Source organism: Cnephaeus nilssonii (genome assembly GCF_951640355.1).
Source record: "Cnephaeus nilssonii genome assembly, chromosome: 1".
NCBI lineage: Eukaryota > Metazoa > Chordata > Mammalia > Chiroptera > Vespertilionidae > Cnephaeus > Cnephaeus nilssonii.
The window spans coordinates 70715070-70737921 of record NC_137072.1 but is presented as its reverse complement, the minus strand read 5'-3'; the positions used below and the strand labels follow the sequence as shown (position 1 = coordinate 70737921).

General features: G+C 43.0%; 1 protein-coding gene across 1 annotated transcript; it reads right to left on the bottom strand.

The window, feature by feature from the left end:
* Nucleotides 1–3343: 3343 nt before the first annotated feature.
* On the bottom strand, nucleotides 3344–14089 carry LOC307103990 (uncharacterized protein). The gene is made up of 4 exons (XM_079778614.1): nucleotides 13951–14089; nucleotides 10024–10089; nucleotides 5601–5681; nucleotides 3344–3955 (listed from the first exon to the last, which is right to left on the bottom strand). Exons 2-4 carry the CDS (start codon nucleotides 10078–10080, stop codon nucleotides 3524–3526), a joined length of 570 nt encoding a protein of 189 aa, XP_079634740.1. The 5' UTR covers nucleotides 10081–10089; nucleotides 13951–14089; the 3' UTR covers nucleotides 3344–3523.
* Between the last annotated feature and the right edge of the window lie 8763 nt (nucleotides 14090–22852).

The window sequence follows — 22852 nt, the reverse complement described above, 5'->3', positions numbered from 1 at the left end:
CAGGGCAATCAATTAGCATATTCCCTCCTTATTAGATAGGATGATTGGACAACTGCAGCTTTTCTTCACTGCAAAACCAAGGGTCTTTGGGTTGGCTGCTTCACAATGTTATGTTTATTTGGGCAAAGACATTTACTTTAAGTCTTCTTTTATGAACGCTCTGCTGAATTGAGCTCTCCATACTTTTTCTTCATTCTTTCTTTCATTTGCTTTATGTTAGTGCAATAATGCCTATTGTCCTGTAACATACTTTTTTCTTTTTTCTTTTTTTTGTTGTTTACTTTTTTAAAAGGAGTTACACCCTAGCTGGTTTTGCTCATAGTTAGAGCATCGGCCAGCGGACTGAAGAGTCCGGGTTGGATTCTGGTCAAGGGCAGGTACCTCCATTGCAGGCTCCATTCCAGCCTGGTCCGGGCATGCAGGAGGTAATCAATGGATGTGTCTCTCTCATGTGGATGTTTCTCTCTGTGTGTCTCTTTCCCTCCCTTCCACTCTCTTAAAAAGAAAAAATCAATGGAAAAAATATCGTGTTTTTTTTAAAATATATTTTATTGATTTTTTACAGAGAGGAAGGGAGAGGGATAGAGAGCTAGAAACATCGATGAGAGAGAAACATCGACCAGCTGCCTCCTGCACACCCCCTACTGGGGATGTGCCTGCAACCAATGTACATGCCCTTGACCGGAATCGAACCTGGGACCTTTCAGTCCGCGGACGTCGCGACGCTCTATCCACTGAGCCAAACCGGTTTTGGCTGGAAAAAATATCTTAAGGTGAGGACTAACCCCCCAAAAAAGAGGAGGTTACTTATGTTCAAATTGATTTGAAAGCATTCTTAGAGGTGATTTGTTGGACCTCCTTAAATGGAAATGGACCCATTGCCAGTCACACTGTCTTTGGAAATGTTATTACTATTTATTACATAACAAATGAGTACTTATGCAAACTCATCTCAGTGTCAGCTCTCAGTCTCTGCTCTTCTCTTCCTGGCATAAAAGGAAATTTATGCCCTGCCTTTAGGCAGATAAGGGGAAGGCAGAGAACTCTTTCTGTAGCTGTTGATTCTCAATTGCTTTCAGCTCAAAGTAATCCTCATACCACAGTGGCATATTTTGGGGTCTGACCCCCTTTAAATGCTAACTCCTTTTTCGGAGTAGAAGATTGCAGTGTAAGAAAAAAGTAAAAGTAATTGTTTCCTCAGCTCCTTAACTTTGATTTTTAAAACCTTTTCTCCTCTCAATTTGCTCTCAAATTTAAAGCAAATCTATAAAGCAAATGAATTAACTTGCATTTCTAAGTTTCCTTTCTTACTGCAAGAACTCTTGTGATGTTTAAGATTGTGAAGGATAGCCGAAACCGGTTTGGCTCAGTGGATAGGGCGTCGGCCTGCGGACTGAAGGGTCCCGGGTTCGATTCCGGTCAAGGGCATGTACCTTGGTTGCGGGCACATCCCCAGTGGGGGTTGTGCAAGAGGCAGCTGATCGATGTTTCTCTATCATCGATGTTTCTAACTCTCTATCCCTCTCTGTAAAAAAATCAATAAAATATATTTTTTTTAAAAAAAAAGATTGTGAAGGACAAAGAATTATTTCAAACTAGAGAAGGGCCACATGAAATCTCTCAGGTTACTCTGCCCAGCTGTAGTTTTCCTTCCTTTTCTCCTATGTCTCCACCCCATTCTAGCACGCTTTGGTGATGACAGACCCATCTGTTTGAGAATTTCTTTTTTCTTCTTTCTTCTGGATTCTGTATAAATGCACGTGCTTTCCCACATGCAGTACAGTGTGGGAAATTCCCTACAGTACTTTACAACTGTAATCACCAGAATTTCTACTTCTCCTTTCATTTTACAACTTTTCTTAATGTTTCTGTGCTGTGTCTAGAAATACAGGAATATACTCATTCTGACACTGCAAGACTCCTGTGTCTTCTTCTTTTCATCTTCTGATTTCATCTTCATGCCTCGTGGTGTGCTAGAGCTGAGTGTTAATATTTTAGGGATGTTGTAGGCCCGTTTGTAAACATGGCCATTATAAAAAACAAAATTATATAAACTTAGAGTTAATAAATTATATTAAAACAAAGATAATAAGTACTCTCAGTGCATCGCTTTCTAGTTATTTTACTTTATCTTATAATCTTTGCTCCTGTGCCCATTATACCTATCTGAATGGAGGGAACACTATAATGGTGAACTGCCGTATATCCTTCCCAGCTCTGTGGTTAGTGATGTCACGGTGAAAACAACAAAGCAGAATTGATTTTCCCCAGGGAGCCGATGGTTAATCATTTGCTGCCACACCACTGCTCTAGGCCCACAAGATGCTGCCAGATCATATGTGAAGCTTTAATAACCAAGTGCTCATTTTTGCTGTGTTGAACATCATTCTTCTTTCTCCCAGTGTTAAGATGTGTGCAACCAGAAGGTGGAGGAGAGTGAGTGGGTGGGAGGTAATCAACCAAAGACTTTGTATGCATATATGCATAACCCATGGACTCAGACAATAGGGTGGTGAAGGCCTGTGGGGGCAGGGGGGAGGTTGGACGGTGTCAATGCGGGGGAAAAAGAGGACATATGTAATACCTTCAACAATAAAGATTTTTAAAAAAAGAATTAAAATATTAGAAACACCTCAATTTAAGAAAAAAAAAAGATTTGTGCAACCAGTTTCGTTTTAAGGGTAGAGTAACATCCCTTTTGCTGTCAGCTAACTTCTTCGTTTTGAGTCAGCTCTAATTTCTTCGTTTTACTTGCTGCACACAAGACCCCCCTAAACTCTCTGAGTCTCTGTCAGTGGTTCCATAGCAAACTGAATAGTTGCTGAAGCTTTTCAATGACAATGGTCTACCTAGTTGGCTATAGTTTTAGTTTCTAATCTGCTCGCTCTTCCAGGATCATCTATGAACTGGTTGCACAATTTTTTTTTCTGAGCCTTTTCCTTCTGCAGTTTTGAATTGTTCTGTTTGTTTCATTCTGGGCTATCTCTGTCACTCTGGAGTCCACAGCTCAAGTGTTGGAAGTCAATGAATGACATCAGGATTAACGCAATCGTCTGAAGAACTGTAGGAATTAAAAGTGTAAATGGCCAACAGCAGAATCTCTCCAGATGTGGTAGAAACAATCCCTAGGGCAGGAAGAAAATGCAAAAATAAAAAGACAGGACAGGGTAACAGTTAGCAGATTCCTATGGCCTCCAAATTTTTCCTGAAATGGGCTTTTGAAAAAAAAAAGTATAACAGTGCAGAGGTGATTTAGAAGTTTGCTGTTTTATTTTTAGGTAACAATGAGAAATTGCCTCAGGGTTGTGGGGCAGGTGCCAACATCACTTTCCTGGGTCAGTGAAGCTTCTTTATGGGTGAATTTCATTCCTAGAGGAGTTGGTGACTGAATGAGGTGAATCCCATAACGAAAATAGTCAGGTTCACAGGATACATTGCCAGGGGTGGGTGACCAGGGCCTGGCAGGTGTGGGTCCAGGTCTCCTCCCAAGGCAGGGGGCGGGGGAGGCACTAAGCATTTCAGCTTACATGTCTCCTCGGGGTTCCTTAGTTGTGGGTGAGGTGGGGAAGCTGGCGCTGTCAAGTGCTCCCGTTGTGGGGAGACCTGGAGTAGTCAGAACTTGGGGTATCAGGGGCAACCTGGCTGACATGCCGAAGTAGTTCCCCAGGTTCCCAGATACAGAGGTCTCTCCATTGCTCTCCAATATCTTGGAGTGGGTGGCGGGTGTGAGGACAGGGCCTCTCAGAGCTGTGCTCCCCGGCACGGGAGGAGTCAGAGTCGGTGGGCTTTGTCTAGGAATGACAGGCGCTGGTGGAAACTGGAAGCTTGCCACCGTGTTGACAGTGGTTCTAATTCTATCTGGCGCTCCAAAAACACTGGAAGTCCACAGAGCTAGCAAGTCAGCTGCCTTCCTGTCAAAAGCATTCTCTGGTTTCTCTTTCAATCTTTGAATTGGCTGTAAGTAGAAGGACAGAGACCAAGTTAGAGAAAGCACTTCCTGGCTGGAATACACAGGTGGCACCATTCTAATAGACAGAGTTTGGGCCCGAAAGAGCCTGGAGAAGGGGTGCGGGTGGGAGACCATGCACATGTAACTCCTACAGAAGATAAAACAAGGGGGATCGTAAGGCTGCGTGACATGCAACAGGTAGGTGTGGTTGAAATTGGACTAAATCAGGAGACTGGTTTGGCTTTTTCCTGATTTGCCTACATTTAAGAAATATACATTTTTATTGATTTGAGGAAGAAGAAGGGAAGGAAAACAGAGAGAGAGAGAGAGAGAGAGAGAGAGAGAGAGAGAGAGAGAGAGAGAGAGAGAGGAACATCAGTCAGGTGCTTTCTGTATGCACCCCAACGGGGATCTAACTTGCAACCTAGTACGTGCCCTGACCAGGAATTGAATAGGTGACTTTTCAGTGCACGGGACAATGTTCAACCAATTGAGCCACGCTGGCCAGGGTGATTTGCCTATATTTTGAATGTCACCTGTCCCCTCAGATGCAAACTTAGAACACAGGGAAACGAGCCATGAGGATGGGCCCCTATCAGTGTAGCCAAGTGGGAAGGTCCTAAAGTAAGCTTAGAGTCTAAGGCTTAGACCCTGCTGTATGCATCCTGGTCACTACCACCCCCCTGAGTCCTTTCCATGATGGAGCTTTGACTAAACAGTTAAGATGGACTAGACATTTTTTTTTTTTCGGTCCTTTTGTTTTATTGTCCTCCTTTATTATCAATGTGACACAATGCTAGGACATTTCCAACCAAAAACTCTTTGGGGCACAACTGTGCCATATTGCATATACCCCAGGACCAATCAATTTGGCCTGGTATTTTTATATCCTTCTCATCTCTGTTGACCTAGTTACCATCATAGGTCATATGCCTGTTAGAATAGTTAAGTGCTGCAAGCAAATGTGAGTTAAGTCACAGCTTTTCTTGCGCCCATGTTCTGTCGTCTGTGCTAAGGGAAGCACTGAGCTTTGTAGGCAGGAACTGGAGCCCACAAACATCCTCGTCAATATGCCCTACGTGTCTAATTGTTTGTTGTTGGTCGTGGGTGCCATTTTAGTCTTAGGATTTTCTTTAGGATGGTATTAGAATTCAGGTGGTTGGTTTCAACGCTATGACTTCTAAACTCAGCGCAGTACTGAATTTTTCTGGTATGACAGAGGTATTTCATATGAAGAAAAAACCTTTTTCACTGAATCCAAAACATTTCTACTTAGGTTCAGTACACAAAATTTTGAAGAATTCAGACACACTCAGATTTTACCAGTCCCTCAAATATTACCATTGTACTAAGTTTCTACAATTCAAATATGGACTTATTTTGTAAATTATCTAGAGCAAGCATTCTAAACCAGGAGCAATGCCCCCCAGGGGACACTTGGCAATGTCTGGAGACATCCCTGGTTGCCATACATAGCAGGTAGGGCATCTGTAGGGGACAGCCCCGGGATGCTGCTAACGATCCCACAGCCCACAGGACAACCCAGTGACAAAGAACTACCCAGCCCCCAGAGCAATAGGGCATTGTCGAGGAATCCTGGTCCCGGGTAACTCAGTTTGTGTTTTGGGAAAGGCAATATGCTAGGACTTACCAGAAGCTGGAATACGTAGTAGCCTTTTCTGTGCCCAGGACTGCTGTCACTGCTCTCGTCTGACAAACCAAACGCCCCTTTCTATAAAAGAAGAATTTAGTTGCCTCAGAACCCCTAATTTCCTTCAGTCTGTTGCTTCCTTTCCAAGAACAAGGATTGGAATACTCCATTCATACTTTCAAAGTAAGGTATGAAAAGGTCTGTCTCTTCACTCTCAGGAAATAAGGTGATCATAACCGATTTATCTGGATTACAGACTTATCTGCACTGATATTTAGACATTTTTTAAATGGTTTGGAAATATCTTAAGTGTTGCCCACTTCCAAGTTATCTCAACTAGAGTTAACTAAACACAATTTGCATTTTACTTAGGGCCCCTGTAAACACCATCTACCTACTGCAATCCTCTGACAGCCCCAAAAGAATATCCAGAGTGAAGTCCACGTGCCCTGCTCTGAGTGATCCTAAGCTGAAGTCCCAAGTCAAAATGTTTTGGTTTGTGACAGTTGCGGGGGGTGGGGGGGGGGGGTGGGGGGGGCGGGGGGAAAAGGGGGAGAGGCTTTGCACTGTGTGTTTTGTGTTAGGAAACCAATCAGAAGCTCTGGCTGTGGATTGACACAGATATTTATGGTACATAATTGATGCATCCTCTAAGACCAGTGCCAGTAATCTAACTGAGCATGTCCAGTAAGAGATTATTTAATTATGAAGAGTGAAGAAAAGGAATGAAATATGAGATGCAGAATGCAGTTGCTAGACAAGATTCGTAAAACATCAAACCTCTGTGTGAAGGAGTTGGTTGTAGCTAAAAGGCCAGAAAAAGGAGTTCTAGAGAGCAGAAAGATTGAAAATATTACTTGCAAGTCCCTTTCCAATAGTAATATTCTATGAGGCTATGATTGCATTTTCACGGAGGGGTTCCAGTTGCTACCACAGGCAATCAAGAGCACAAAAGCTGTTTTTCTAAGAATGTAGTGGTGGCTAGAAGGAATTTAAAAGCAGAAATGAATATGTCTCTGTGTGTGGGGTGGGGGAAGGGGAAAAGAAAATGAAGCAGAACCACAAGCAGGTAGAAAGCACACAATTACTGTAGCTCTTTTTCCTAGAGGAAATATAGAACTTGACACTAGAAATGTTTCATATTCAGTGCCATAGATTAAAACAGAATAAGATGTCATTCTAAATAGTTACAGTTTTTAAAAAGGAAAGGACACAGGAAAAAAAAATGGCATAGGACATGTATATCATATACAGAGTATCCCCCCAAAATTGTATACAAACTTTGAATATTTATTAATTACAATGGGTTAAATCTGAAAAGAAATAAACATCAGTTGAGCTATTAGCTGTTAAGTGTGTATACATTTCTGGGACACCCTATATACATATTAATAATTTATCTTTTACTTCATAAATATAAAATGCACATCCTACCTAATAATAGACAGATATGCAAATTGACCATACCTCCGACACACCCACAAGCCATGCCCACAAGCCACGCCCACCATCCAATCAGAGCGAGCATGCAAATTAACCCAAACCAAGATGGCTACAGCCACAGAGAGCAAGGTTTCCTAGGTAACAGAGGAAGCCAAGCTTTCCGCCTGCCCTGGCCAGGCCTAAGCCTCCACTCAAGCTACAAAGTTTCAATTATAGAAGGTAAACAAATTCAAACAGAAATGGCGGCAGAATGGAGCTTGAGAGAGCAGGCCAGGGTTGCCGGTGGCAACAGGGGAAGCAAAGCTTTCTGCACACCCTGGCCGGGCCCACCCGCTTAAGGCAACAAAGTTTCAATTATAACCCCAACACAAATGGCTGCCGGCCTCGGAGGGAGCCCCAGGCTTGGCTCTGCCCCAGGCTACAAAGTTTCAATTATAGAAGGAAAATAAATTCCAGATACCAGGGCCTCCGCTTAGGTTGCCAGGGGGCGTGGCCGGCCTGCAAACCACCACAGGCCCCTCGCTCAGGCCGCCCCATGCCCGAAGGGAACCCCCACCTGATCCGGGACACCCTTCAGGGCAAACCAGCTGGCCCCCACCCGTGCACCAGGCCTCTATCCTATCTAATAAAAGAGTAATATACAGATTGATCATCACTGCAACACACAATATAGCTGCCCCCATGTGGACACAAGATGGCCACCACAAGATGGCCAGCAGGAGAGGGCAGTTGGGAGGCACCCGGCCTGCAAGGGAGGGCAGTTGAGAAGGACCAGGCCTGCAAGGGAGGGCAGTTGGAGGTGATCAACCCTTCAGGAGAGGGCAGTTAGGGGTGACCAGGCCGGCAGAGGAGGGAAGTTGGCGGCAAACAGGCTGGCATGGGAGTGGTTAGGGGGTGATCAGGCTGGCAGGCAGAAGCGGTTAGGGGCAATCAGGAAGGCAGGCAGGCAAGCAGTTGGGAGCCAGCAGTCCTGGATTGTGAGAGGGATGTCCGACTGCCCATTTAGGCCCGATCCCACCGGGCAGTCGGACATCCCTTGAGGGGTCCCATATTGGAGAGGGTACAGGCTGGGCTGAGGGACAACCCCCCCTCCGTGCACGAATTTCGTGCACCGGGCCTCTAGTTACATATAAATGACAAGAGGATGTAGATATTGCAGGTGGTTTGTATGAAGAACAATAAATTTTCTGGATTGTTGGGATTGCAGGAGTGGGGAAAGGTATCAGTATTTAACATATTGGCCTGGCCCTAATGTCCCAGCATCATCAGAAAGAGAAATCAGCGGATGTCCCACTCCCCACTGCTGTTCTCCCTCCGTCCCTCATCCTCACAGGTCTGACTAAGGAGCATCTCATGCAGAGTTTCTACCTGCTGGACTCCTCTAAGACACCTCACTTTTGACAGAGAGCAAAGAAGCCGACTTTGTGCGGCCACTCGGAATGCTGGCTGGAGGCTGGAAAAAGAGTCCTGATTTGATTTGTCAGCTGGGACAGTGAGAGAGGTGTGGGCAGGAGCACAATTTCTTCATGTTTCACTGTAGGGAAGTGGACAGTAGTTGGCCTTCCCGTAGGGTGGTAGTCCTGAATCTTAGAGGCCCATGGACTTCTAGAAGGTCTGTGTGACATTTTATGCAAAATGTTCATGGGGGATGGAAGATCCACATGGATTCTCAAAGGGGGGTGATGACTCCAAAAGAGGTGAAGACAGTGGCATGGAGCATGTCAGACAACCCTGGTCCTCACCATGTCCTAGACCCTCTGTAGTGTCCACTGAGCACCTCCTAGTGAATCCTCCCACGGGGACTACAATGAAGTGCTGTGCCCGGACACTAGCAGGGGTTCAGTGGGTGAATCCATGCAACAGCCAATGCTGGACTGTCCAATTCCACCCCTTAACTCTTACTTCTTTTTCTTTTTTTAGTATATTTTATTGATTTCAGAGAGGAAGGGAAAGGCAGAGATAGAAACATCACTGATGAGAGAGAATCATGGATTGTCAACCACCTGCACGCCCCATACCGGGGATCGAGCCCACCACCTGGGCATGTGCCCTGAATGGGAATCGAACCGTAACCTCTCATCATTGATGTTTCTAGATCTCCCTCTCCTTTCCTCTCTGAAATCAATAAAAAAATACATACATATATATGGGTGTGTGTGTGTGTGTGTGTGTGTGTGTGTGTGTGTGTAAAAAATAAGATATATTTTTATTATTGTCTAAAGTTTTACATATGTCTTCTTTTTCCCCAATTCACACCCCCCCCCCCCCCAGCCATTCCCACCCTGGGCAAGCCCCCACCGCATATATATATTTTAAAAAATAACTGCAGGAGGAGGCATGAGCATGTCTGAGTTTAGGCAAGGGTGGGACGGGGGTGAGGGAAGTGCTGGTTCCGTTGCACTCTCAGGGATGATGAGGTATTTGGGTTGTGGGGAGAGGAGGGGGGCTGCTCTGAGGCGGGGCGGAAGGAAAAGGCCAGGAGAACAGCAGCATGTTGAAGCCTCAGAGGCAGACATTCAGATCTCCATCCTTCTCCTCTTCCATCTCCCTCTGTGCCTTTGGGCTCTGCCTTCTGCATCATGAAACAAAACTTAAAACTTAAACCTACCTGGCACATGTTCTCCCAGGTAGAGGGTGTTGTGGAGATATGCTGGAGCAGAAGGGCCTCCACTCTCCCCGCCTTACGAAGACGTAGAGTCAGCAAGTTAAACATTATTTCTGAAAACTTGCTGACTCCTAAGTAACTTTTAGTCACCCTCATTTTGCCAAAAATGAATTTAGATCCTTTCTTGAAGGAGGGAATGGATATAAAAAGGGGCAAGAATGGGGGCGGGTGTGGGGGGAACTGACCTAGTTAATCTTATCTCCAGAATATCAGAAATCTGGGCGCCCTGTAGACCCGCAGCGCATGCCTCTGATCCTCTGGGTCAACCTAGGAGCCCCGCCAGGGCAGGAAGTGGGAAGGCACAGCGTCACTCACCATCTGAAGTGTGAGAACTCCGTGGAGGAAGACCAGCAGACTCACACACGGGGCCATGATGAGGCGCTGAAAGCACAGGGGACACTTCTTTATTCATATAAACAGCCGCGTGTGTGTGTGCGCGCACACACACACACGCACACACACACACGCACACACACAATGCCTTGGTCATTCAGTCTTTAGTCATTTGACACCAACATGTACCATGGAAGCAGCAGTGCACAGAGGTTACTAGAGCAGGCTGGGTGTGAAATCCCGACCTTGATACTTGCTGGCTGTGTGACCTGGGCAAATTATTTAACCTTTTCCTGCCTCATTTTCCTCATTTAGAAAATGGGGATAATATTAAAGCTATTTTAAGGTTGGTGGTGAAATTGAATGAGATAATATATATGAAGCATTCAAAATGGGGTCCGGGCCCTGGCTGGGTAGCTCAGTTGGTTAGAGCGTTGTCCTGATATGCCAAGGTTGCAGGTTGGATCCCTGGTCAGGGCACATACAAGAAGTAACCAATGAATGTGTAGATAAGTGGAACAACAAATCGATGTTTCTCTCTCTCTTCCTCTCTCCCTCTAAAATCAATAAATTAAAAAAATACATCAAGTTAAATAAATAAAATAGTGCATGGAACACAGCCCTCTGTGTGATTTTATTGTTACTACCAGGCTCTGAGCTGAACACCAACTAGATATAGAGAAAAGTAGAACAGCCTGGCTGTCAATCAATGCAGTCTATTTTAAGAGATTAAATAAGAGGAGCAGACTTTTGCCTCTACTGCGTTAGTCCTTACTGACTGACAGCGGTTACTCATAAAATATCTGCTGAGAGAACCCATAAACTGGATGCGACTTTGACACGAACAGTGCCTTCCTTGCACAGCTGTCTAGGTCAAAAGATCAAACTTTCAAGAGCAAAAAAAAAAAAAAAATGCCTAAAGCGGAAATAACTAACAGCCTCAGGCTCTGGTTAACATGACATCATCAACATCCTGGCTGCTTCCTGACCTGCTGGACCCCAGCCCACTGCAAGGCGGTGAGCACCTTTAATTTGTCATCCACAGAGGCCCTGGAGGTATTTTCCAGGGATCCTGACTCAGCAATGTGGTGGCTGACTCTGCAGCCTCCCCCAGGAGCCGCGGCAGGCCCACCGAGCCCTGTGAGTCAGCGAGCCTCCTTTCTGAGGGCAAAGAACACGGAGGACGCCCCCGGCTGGGCTGATTTCCTGGCGGTGCCGAGGCCCAGCAGGTCACTCCTCGGAAGCAGGAACCGCCTAGGAGCTCTGGTGTGAATATTTGTTGACTATGGAAGCCTACCAGGATATGCCACCCCAGAATATGCCTCTTTGGCATGGGAATTATTTTGAGCTAAGTCCCTGGAGAACCAGCGGATGCAGGGGAAATTCTGAAAACAGGGCATGCGTTTCCCTTGTGTGAAGGACATTTCTATTTGTGAAAAGTATGTCCCTCTCCCTGCCAGGAAGAGAAGGACTCCCAACAACTCCCACTAACCTAGAAGGCACTGACTTGGGTCTGCATGCTAAGCCTCACTGAACAGCCTGCTACCATTCTCTCCCTGACACCGTCCCATAACTGACCTCCCCTGGCCTAGAAGCCCCAAACCCTTTTTGTATGAGCTCAAATTCTAGCCACCCCCTCTGGTTGCTCGTCACTGGGTATGCCCCTAGTATGTGCATGGTGCACATGTGAATGAACTTCCGTTTGTCTTCTCTTGGTGGTCTGTCTTGCCCGGCTGACTTACAGAGCCCCAGCTGAGAACATACGATAGGTAGAGGGAAACTTTATTCCTTCCCCGCACTATTTCCTGCCTCCCCTACCACCCCTAACTCCTTTATTGAGGACTTCCTATAGTCCAGGCCCTGTGTAGCGTGCTTTACGCACATTATTTCACTTCATCCCTGTAGTAAGGGCATGAGGTGGGTGTTTTATGCCTATTTAATGGACGAGGAAGCCAAGGTTTAGAGTCGGGGTTTGAATGTCTGTCTGCCTCCAGTTGATTCTTTCTGAGTGACCCAGATCCCGAGCCCTGTTTCTTACTTGGCCCTTTGGGGTTAGACAGGATAATGGTCACGTGCGAGTATTTTACCATTTACAGAGTGCTTTTCTAGAAACAGCCGCCCAGTCCCTGGTATTTTGTTAAAGGAGCCCAAGCTGACTAAGACACAGGCAGCCCATGGCTCCCAAGAGCTGACCTCCAGGCCCCTCAATGCTGCACGTGGCACATGGCACAGTGCCAGCTTTCAGGACACCTCTGCACCTGGGAGCTGACTTCCTGCCATGGACAAAGACACTGTCTACTTTCATTTTCCCATGAGGCCTAGGGTCTTCCTCCGTCACACCCCTGACCAGCACCACTGCCACCAAATACAGGGCCTTTCCCCACCCACCACTCAGCCTTCGGTATTGAGGAAGGAGGACAGCTAGACAGACTTCGTGTGGACAGATTACGCTGAAACTCTGTGGTATTGTCAGAAGAATAATAAGCCCCAAACATTTCCTCTCCACCCCTGCCCTGGTATTGCTCATATTCTACCTTTAGGGAGTCTTTTTTTTTTTTACTTAAATTACTGCCTCTCTTTATCTTCAATTAAATTCAATAAGTATTTATGGACACTGTGAAAGGTAGCAGGGACACAGAGAAGGAAGATACTACCTTTTATAATGCAGGCTTCTCAGCCCTAATAGTTACACCGGCCTTTTCTGAAGGACAAGCAACCTGGCCAGGACGGCGCATAGCCAGGGACCTGCTCAGTAAGAACGCTGCGTATCAGAGGAGAATTGAGCACCCCCTGGAGACAATGGGAAGTGAGACCAGGCCTGCCTGGAGAGAGGGTAAAGAGGATATATTTCCCAGGCTCCCAAATACCCTCCGGTAGCTAGACAACCACCTCGAGAAAGTTAGGCCAAGTGGGGAGCTATGTCAGATAATAAAATTTAATACTAATAAAACATAAAAATGAAACTAATATTTACCAAGCCCTCATTACAGGCAAGGCAGTACACGATCTCATTTGATCTTCATCATGCTACAAAATAGGCTTTAATAACCAGTCAATGTCTAAATAAGTAACCAGTAAATGTTGAAATTACCTGCACTGTTAATATTTTTTTTAAAGCTTGGCTGAATGAGTTTAGAAAAGACACAGTAAACTATGTGAGTAAAATGCCCCTTTATCCAGTGGATCCTGATTTCTAAAACAGATCTTGCAGGCATGGCGTTGTCTTGTTCTCACTTCAGCTCTTCTCTTCAACTACACCCTCCTCAGAGGTCCAGCAAAGGAACAGCATATCATGATACATCTTATCAGTTCAAGTTCAAAACAACAAGAAAACGTAAGGAGAAATCTTCCCCAGCCACAAACTCTGCTGATTCTGTCACTGCTGTTTCCCTTCAGCAAAACTGCTCAGGGAGATCACGGGGAGAAAGAACTGGAAACCCTGAGGGCTTGTAACAGGATCGCATACCTCTCAGACTTCTGCAGCCATGGGCTCCGTGTGTGTGTGTGTGTGTGTGTGTGTGTGTGTGTGTGTGTGTGTGTTTTACCATGCATATCATCAATTTTAAAAAAATGTGAGCATGTACCCGTTATATGTTATTTATTTATCATTTAATATTCTATCTGTTTTTAGCATGTTCTACAGCATATGTAAAATGTATATTATGGAACTCATTAAAAACAAGTTTAAACGTATGAAATTTCAAGATATAAAAATTCTAAAATTGTCTTCTACCCCAGTGGGTCTTGTTGCCCACCGCCAGGCTACAAACAAACCCTTCTCCCTACTCTAGTAACCATCTCACGTTGCCACATCCACCAGCTCCATCTGATGCCTGCAGGTTCTCTAAACCCTGAATACATCAATAATTCAGAGGGGAGGCATTTCCCTTTGGGGCCACCAGGACTTACCTGCTGCCACTGGAGTCTTCTGAGACCAGCAGGAGACTTCCATTAGGGAGCAACAAGGCATTCTGTTAACCTGACAAAATGCCCCTGGTAAAGAATTCTGTGGTTTTGGGTGTTTTTGAGACAGGAGGACTTATAAAACATGATGTCAGATAGGGAGTGACAGTCTGTTTTCAGGATTTGTTTTTGAGAGAACTGCTTACTCCTGGCTTTGCAGCCAACCACAACCCCCGCTCGTTGCACATAATTATACAGAGGCTGGAGGGGGGAGGCCCTTCAGAAGGCAGCGAGGCCAGAGCCTTTTCAGCAGACACATGCGTGAGTTCTAACCACCAGAGAGCCCCTCAGACAAACAGCACCAAATACAATAGGCCAGTAACCTGTGAAATGTGTCGGTTTTATTTTTTTTCAAACAACTGATTAAGAATGTACAACCGTCAGAGAAGAATATAAGGCAGATGGCAAATTCAAATGAAATGAACCTAAGCCACATCATGTCACATCTTCTTTTGTGTTGGCTTTTGTCTCAGACAGTATTTTATTATTCAGGGTTTAACATCTGGATGGCGTTAATTCTAAAAATCCTCCCATTTCAGGAGGTAAGCACTTGCTTCTCATTTCCTGCGTTCCTTCCAGCAAATGCCAGGAACGCACAAAGCTTGGTGGGCACATAGAAATGTACCAGAAAGCGTGCGCTTCCTGCACGGGAAGCTCATTCCTCAGGGCTTCCTAGAGAGCAACCCTGCGATTTTCACAGACGTGTGAGAGAAGCACTTTGAGTGCCAGCAGAGGAGGCTGACGAAACCGCACCCAGCCCTGCTCTAGCCGCTTCCCTGCACACTAGCACGCAGCATACTGCCCGGCTGCCGCAGCCATAACGGGCTGTCAGGGCCTCCTATGGTGGCTGTCCCACGCCCCACCCCCCACCCCCACAGCTGGAGAGCCTCTCGCCCAGCTGTGCTGGTCGGTCTGCTTGCTGAGCCAGCCTCTGCGGCAGCCAGAAGGGCAGAGAGCTGTGCCTCTGGGGGTTTCTGGAGAGCCGCTATTCTCAGACCTGGCTGCACACTAGAACGATCCCATTTTGAAAATGCTGATGCTCTGATCCCTTCCACAGCCAGAAATTTAAATTTAGTCCGACTTGGGTGAGGCTTTGGTATATTTTTAAAAGGTCCCCAGATGATTCTAAAGTGGAGCCAGTTCTGGGTTGCATTTCCCTCCAGGACCCAGCTGTGGGGATGAATAAAACTGTGCCCTTTATTAGCCATGTAAATATTTGTTTTACTAAGTGCCCTGTTGTTCTCAGTGCTTTGGTCATAAAAATGTAATTCCGCCCAGCCTGCGTGGCTCAGTGATTGAGCGTTGACCTATGAACCAGGAGATCATGGTTCGATTCCCATTCAGAGCACCTGCCTGGGTTGTGGGCTTAATATCCAGTGTGGGGTATGCAGGAGGCAGCTGATCAAAGATTCTCTCTCATCTTTGGTATTTCTATCCCTCCCTCTCCCTTTTTCTCTGAAATCAATAAAAATATATTTAAAAAATAAAAATGTAATTCCTAGCCCCCAAGGTATCTGCTATATATTCATATATATACATATATATATATATTTCAAATATATATGTGATATATATATATATATCACATATATATTTCAGAGAGGAAGGGAGAGGGAGAGATAGAAACATCAATGATGAGAGAGAATCATTGATCAGCTGCCTCCCTCATGCCCCCTACAGGGGATTGAGCCCACAACCCGGGCAAGTGCCTTGACTGGAATCGAACTGTGACCTCTTGGTTCATAGGTGGACACTCAACCTCTGAGCCACATCGGCTGGGCCAGATATACTTTATTACCTTTCACAGCATCCTCCTAGGTGTAGCACATTACTGCTTGAAAGCAGTGAGAAGCCGAGGAGGACAGAGGCCCAGGCTCTCTGTGCTTGTCTGTTTCCCTATTGCCTGGAACCAAAGAGGTACATGAAAATTATTTGTTGACTGGATAGATGAATGAACAGAGAAAGTTAAGACCATATATTGGACGACTGAACTCAAATTTATTGAATGATAGACTCTAGGTAAAAAATATCTCTGTGTGAGAGAATGCAGAGCTGAGTTTAATCAGGTAAGTGATAACAGAGGTAAATATAAGATCCAGTTCTTCAGTCCAAGGGACAGGTACGAAGATATCAAATGTGTTCTTGGTGATTACCTAGAAAGATAGTTATAGCCCTAGATCATATTAATAGATATAGTATCTGGAATGTAGGAGGCAATCCTCTCATTTTTGTAATTTTCCAGATCACATCTGTGGTATTAAGTGCAGTTCTAAAAACCATTATATATAAAAACTAGAGAAGATGTGCAGAAGACTCCTAGGGTACGGGGAGAAATCAAACTATGTCGCAAAGAATGATTAGGGAAGTGGAGAATTTTTGCTTGGAGAAACTTGGCACTAGGAGCATTATGTTTATTTACTTGAAGGTTACCATTGAGAAAACAAACTAGATTTATTCAATGTGGCCCCAAAGAATTCAACTAGGATCAAATGTTAATTCCATACAGAGAACACTTTTCCAAGAACAAAGGTACCCAAAGAAGGAATGTGGAAAGGGCTCTCTAGCACAGAGTGAGTTCTCGTTGCCAGAGGTATGCAGGCAGATGTCTATACGTCGGGCAGAGGTCTGCATGCTGTGGAGGAGCAGTGGGGGTCTTGTTGAGCTGCAGGTCCAGAATGGAGCCCAATCTTGTCTGCTTCTCCAACAAGCTCCCAGGTGATTTGATTCAATGGCCTTTAAGATCCTTTCCAAGCCTGAGACTTTGGCCTCTAATAAATACATGCACGTTCTCTCCTACGCAAACTCCATTCCTTTAACTTCTAGGTGTGGCCCTGTTGCAGCCAGTTATAAGAAGAGAGTTTTGGGAAACTTTCCAGATGAGGCCAAAGTCCAGCACAAGTGACATGTAGTGACTTTTCCACCACAGAGGAACAGAACGGGGTAATAGATGGTGATCGTTGTTCTTAAGAGGTGCAAACATTACCTTTCTCTTTTCTGAAACATGGACCACATACTTGTAGAGATGTAACACCTGTAAAATCTTTCTCGTTCTGTTTTGCTTTGTACATCGGTATCGACAGATTAGGAAGAAATTTGTCACTTTACCTCCAAAATAAAACAAAGGAAATTTTAGAGCATTTCCCCTGGGCTTCATCAATTTCTGCCCCAACTCAAAGGGTCAGAACACCCACTTCTCCTGCTGGACACATCCCAGGCGTCTTTTCCAGCGCCTGAACGTAGGCTGGGGCCAGAATCCTCTGTCTCCCCCACCCACCCACCCACCCCCAAGTTTGGCAGAGACTGCAGGCTGCGTGCCTCTCCCCAATACTGTTTTTCATCCTTCCTTTGTTGTAGAACCTCTGATTCTTAGTGAGGCATATGACTTCCCAAAAAGGAAAAAAACACACACTTATTTCCTAGATTATTTTGCTTATCTTCCTCTTTAAAATGCACTAGATAGAAAAATGACATTCACCTTGAAAATAATATAGTGATACAAAAATTTTCACTGAAGCATTGTCATTTTATTCAGGATATTGAAAAGGGTACATTGTGATATGAGGAGCAGGGCGATAATTAATATCTCTGATCTTCAGCTGTGGTATGAATGCCTGAAGGAAGAAGCTGCATTTGTCAGGAAGTTCTCCAAGAATCATGAATCTCCCCGTCTCTTGGTGGTAAGAGGGACTGCTGGGGTTGGGGTCAAAGGAGTAGCATTGTCTATTTTGGGTGGAAATAGGGTCATAGGTATCATGGTAGTTCTTCTGTTCATTGGTGGGTTCCTCTGATAGAACAAAAATCAAGACAAAAATGCATTTGTAAATACTCAACATATAAATATTACTTGCATTAATACTTTTAAGTTTATATAGGTAGGAAGGAAAGAATTTTCAATTGATACCATATTTTAAAAATTTTTATTAACTTATTACCAACTTCCTCTACTTCTTTGTATGTGTATCACAGTCAATGAAATTTCAAATATTTTTATTTGATCTCTCTTCAAATTTTTTAAAAATATCTTTTTATTGGATTTTTTTTTTTGAGAGAGAGAGAAAGGGAGAGGGATAGAGAGATAGAAACATCGATGAGAGAGAAACATCACCCAGAGGCCTCCCCCTGCACACCCACTTCTGAGGATCGTACCCACAACCTGGTCATGTGCCCTGACGGGGAACTGAACCAAGATCTCTTAGTTCCTGGGTTGACACTCAACCACTGAGCCACCTAGGCCAGGCTGGTCTTTAAAAAGATAATCAAGTATTCTTCTTCTAACCTTATTGTTCCAGCCAATTCTCCTGGTGAGAACAACTAGAAGAATTGGACCAAAAACATCTCTTTTAAGCATCTGTTTGAAGGTAGCAGAGTTCTAAGAAAATAAGGCTTTATGGACTGACTGTTGCATTGAGGCAAGTCTCCCAGGGAGGCATTGGCAATTACAAAAGTAGTGGCTAAACAGTTGAGAAACTAAGAAGAACTTTAGACGAATCCATAGGGCTGGAGGGTCAAAGGCTTATGGTTGAAATTCAAAGAACCTCACTCAAGAAATAAGAGTGAATCAGAGGGACTTGTTCTAATCACCTCAGTCTCTGATTGAAATAAGGTGTTAGGTGTTCTATGAATGTTGTGCCCATGGCCTACATGCTCATGAGAAACAAAAATAAATCCTCTCTGGAGGAAGACAACTTTACCCAGAACCTCAAGTTGTCTCTACAATTTTCAACAACAGTGTTCATTATTCAATCAAAAATAACTAGGCTAAAAAAAAAGGGGGGGGGGGTGTCCCAAAGGTGTGGGGATAGGGAAACAGGACTCAACTGAAAAGAAAAGGGAAAAGTAGATAATAGAAGCAGACCCTCAGGAGATCCAAAAGTGAACTTATCAGACACTAACTGTAAAAGAACTGTGCTTAAAATGCTCATGAAATGAAAAGATAGATGGTGACTTTGGCATCAAATGGACATTTTTGAGCTGAAAAATATAACAACTGAAATTAAGAATTCAATAGCTTGTTTAACATCAGATTGAATTCAACTGAAGCCAGAATTTGTGAACAGAAAGTAGACTGAAGCAGAAGAAAACAAAAGGATAAAAAATAGAAAAAGATATGTAATACTTTCAATAATAAGATTTAAATAAAAATATAGAAAAAGCACCTAAGACATATGAGAATCAATGTGAAGGTTGATTGTGAATTTCAAGTGTAAGAAGAGTACAAAAAGAATAGTACAGAAGTAATATTTGATCAGATAATTAGTAAAAATTTTCCAAAAGTGATGAAAAATTCAAGAAACACTGTGATTCATAAGCAAGAAAATAGAAGTAACTACACATTACAGTAAATCTTCTGAAAAACAGAAATTGAAAAATAGTTTTAGAGATATTTTCAAAATAAAAGTTAGGTAAATTTAAAATAAATGTTTGGTGGTTTTTTTGGTTGTTGTTTTTCAATTTCCTTCTCAGAGGTTTTTAGTAGGAAGCACATAATGGAAGTTTAAGAGGACTATTGGTTAATAACTGTCTTCAAGAAATTAAAATATTTTTCAGACAGAGTCACAAGTTTTCATTCTTCCATTAATGAGCAATTTTATTAGTCTATGAAACATTAGTAACTCATATTAATAATTTAAAAAACACATAAAAAGCAAAAATAGCCAGTATGATGACAACAAAACTTCCAAACATGATTTCCCATTTCCCATGACTTTCCCTTATTTTCCTGAATGTTCACTCCTTTTTCAAGTCTTGATAATGATAGAAAATTCAAGAATAAAAAACTTACACAAATGTTCAAGAATTTATACAAACACTGAAGTTCCTGCAAGAGAAAAAAACCCAGCAGTTACATGATATTTAATAGTTAAGAAACTTTGTTTCAGTTCAAATATACGGTATTTTAAGATGTTTTGAAGAAAGTAAGACACTTCAAAGACAAAATTGCAAAAATTGCTTTCTGACCTGTGATTAGTAAAGAAGCTTGTTGCAATGTAAATTGGACAAACATATGGAAGAGAAGGGAGTTAGGAGCTGGCTGAGATGAATAACAGGACAATAATTTTCCAGATGTTAACTCTGGTGAAAAAAAAACCAGAGGCCCTAGAAACAGCGTGATTTATCTCTGCCTTTCTATTGAGAGTAGGAAGGAAGGGGAAGTGGAGAGACGGTGTGGGGAACAGAGAGCTGTGTGTTTGGCAGTCTCTCTGAGCAGAAACCTGAGCCTGCAGGTACCCCAGTCCCCCCCAGGAACATGCAAGCAGCAAGCAATATTCCAAGAAGCCACAATCTATGGACAAAAATCTACACTGAAGATAATTACTGACAACAAGTATAAAAGGATCTCAGAACTTGCTTGGATAAAGAAGTAGAAATTTGTCAGTTGAGATAAAGTTTTCTAAAAGGAATTAATACGTGTGACTTTTTATGAGTTGTTTTGAATATTATAATGGATATGTTTAACAAGTTTATAGTGTGATGCATGAATAGTCAACATGGGATCATTCTTCAATGGATTCTAAAAAATAAAGACAAAATACTATATTGCAAAGAATACACAAAATAGTCTGGTGAGTTCTGGGTTCTAGTTCATTGGCTTCTACTTACTTCAAATTATGCTAAACTTGTAGAAGAAATTTCATGACTTATATTATCCCTTATTTGTAAAGGAAGAAATAAACTAGTTGTCTATTGAGAAAGGTGTTGTTCACCCAAACAAGAGGTGACTCAGGGCTGGTGCTGACAACCTCCACAGACTGGACAGAGTCTATTTCTCTGCAGATGATTCCCCCAACTGGCAGGGACTGCCTACAGGGTTCCCAGCTGTGCCAATCAGGCTATTTCCTAGGCTTTCTGCCTTAGCTGTTCAGTTTCCATCTTAGAGTAAATTTTATAACATACCTTAGGTTCCTGAAAATATTACTTCTTGAAAATGTCAAATATTTTCTCTCTAAATCATATCTTTCTAGGAGACAGCAAACATTCTTAATTTAGGTTGTTGTTTTTTTAAAAGGGAACAATTACCTTCCAAGAACAGAAATATCGCATTCCAGAATGAAATTGTCGTACCTGTGAAAAGTGAGAAGCAGACAATGGAGACTGAGGAAATTGGCAGTAATGATCATAAGAGTAATGAATTAGGAAGTTTAGACTCTGAGTTCCTTAAAGGCAGGCACTGTGTTTTGTCATCTAAGCAATCCTGGCATCTAGTATGATTGCCCATCTCTGAGAGTTATGCAAGAAAAATTAATTTTTAGAATGAGTGAATGAACTTATATATGCTAACCTCAGTCAGTAATTGTTTTTAATGCCGGAAGTATTATCTCAGCTAATTCTCTCAGCCTATTCAAGTTATTCTTTGTCCACAATAGCAACTTGAGCTGTAGTCTTGCTTAACCTACTACCACTGGGCTACTGATTGTCTTAACGTTTATCAGGGGCTTCTCCGGGGCAATCACCCCTCCCTCTGATGCCCCTTACACACACAGAGGTTCTGAGCCGTGGCTGCCCAGTGGAATAATCACCTGGGGGGCTTATACAAATCCTGATGCCTGGGTCACAGCCCAGGCCAGTTAAATCAGGTTTCTTTTTAGGGGTGAACCAGGATTTTAAAGTTTCCCAAGCAAGTCCAAAGTGCAGCCAAGAATGAAAACCACTGCCCTACTCTGAGGCTAGGAGCGCTTTCCCACTGCGCTTGACTCAAATCTCTTGCTTTTCTGCTAGGATCCTTTAAGATGGGTTGAAAGAGCTGCTTTCAGCTCCAAAGAAACTTGAAATGAGATTATGATAGATTCCAATGAAAGACTTCTTTTTCTTCTTCTTCTTCTTCTTCTTCTTCTTCTTCTTCTTCTTCTTCTTCTTCTTCTTTTTTTTTTTTGAGGATGTAAAAGTTCAGAATGCATGAACCAAGGATGGTTTGCAGAAGGAGACACCAAGAGGTTACTTACTGGTATGGAGTGAGCTGTAACCAAAAGGAGCGTGATCAGAAGCACCACTTTCATCTTTTGACTGTGTCTGCAAGTAAAGCAAGAGTATTATTTCTTAACTGGGGCAATATGGAGCCCTTTCCTACTTAAGTCGCAAGACACTGGCTTAGGCATGTTATTATTAAGGAGCTTGGCTGAAGGTCATGTTATTGGGAACCAAAGGATGTATAGATACTAAACATTGAAATATAGATTATGATATTATGATATAAATTCCTTAAGAATTGTGTGTGCCCTAATTCAGGATGCACACCACACACACACACACACACACACACACAGTATAAAGCATTTCATGCTTATTAGGAATGTTTTCCTAATAGTACATTGGCCTATTCCATTAACTGTTAATAAAAACACAGATTTAAAAATATTTATCATTTAATTTGATTTTTACAATGATTTTGATAGGTAGATATGATTAGTATAATAGCCACTTAGAAGTGGGTATTTTTTCCTGTCAAAAACCTATATTATTATGTAGATTGTTTATTTGGTATATTAGTAAATTCTCATAGGCACAAAAATTTTCTGTTTTCTACTGTATCATGGTGACTTTTTTGCAATCATTTTCATTTTTCATGGGAACAAGAAAAATTCTAATGTTAATAATATACTTTTCAAATGATATACAAAGTACCTTTTTGTTGTTTCAAGGGAAAAGGAGATGAGGCATTCTAAAAATAAATATAATTGATATATTTCTTCATCAGCAGAATACTATCATTTTCATAAAGAGTATATTAATTGATTGATTTTTGGAAGACATGTTATTTATGGTAAATGTTTATTATAAAAATTGCCGAAACTGGTTTGGCTCAGTGGATAGAGCGTTGGCCTGCGGACTGAAGGGTCAAAGGTTCGATTCC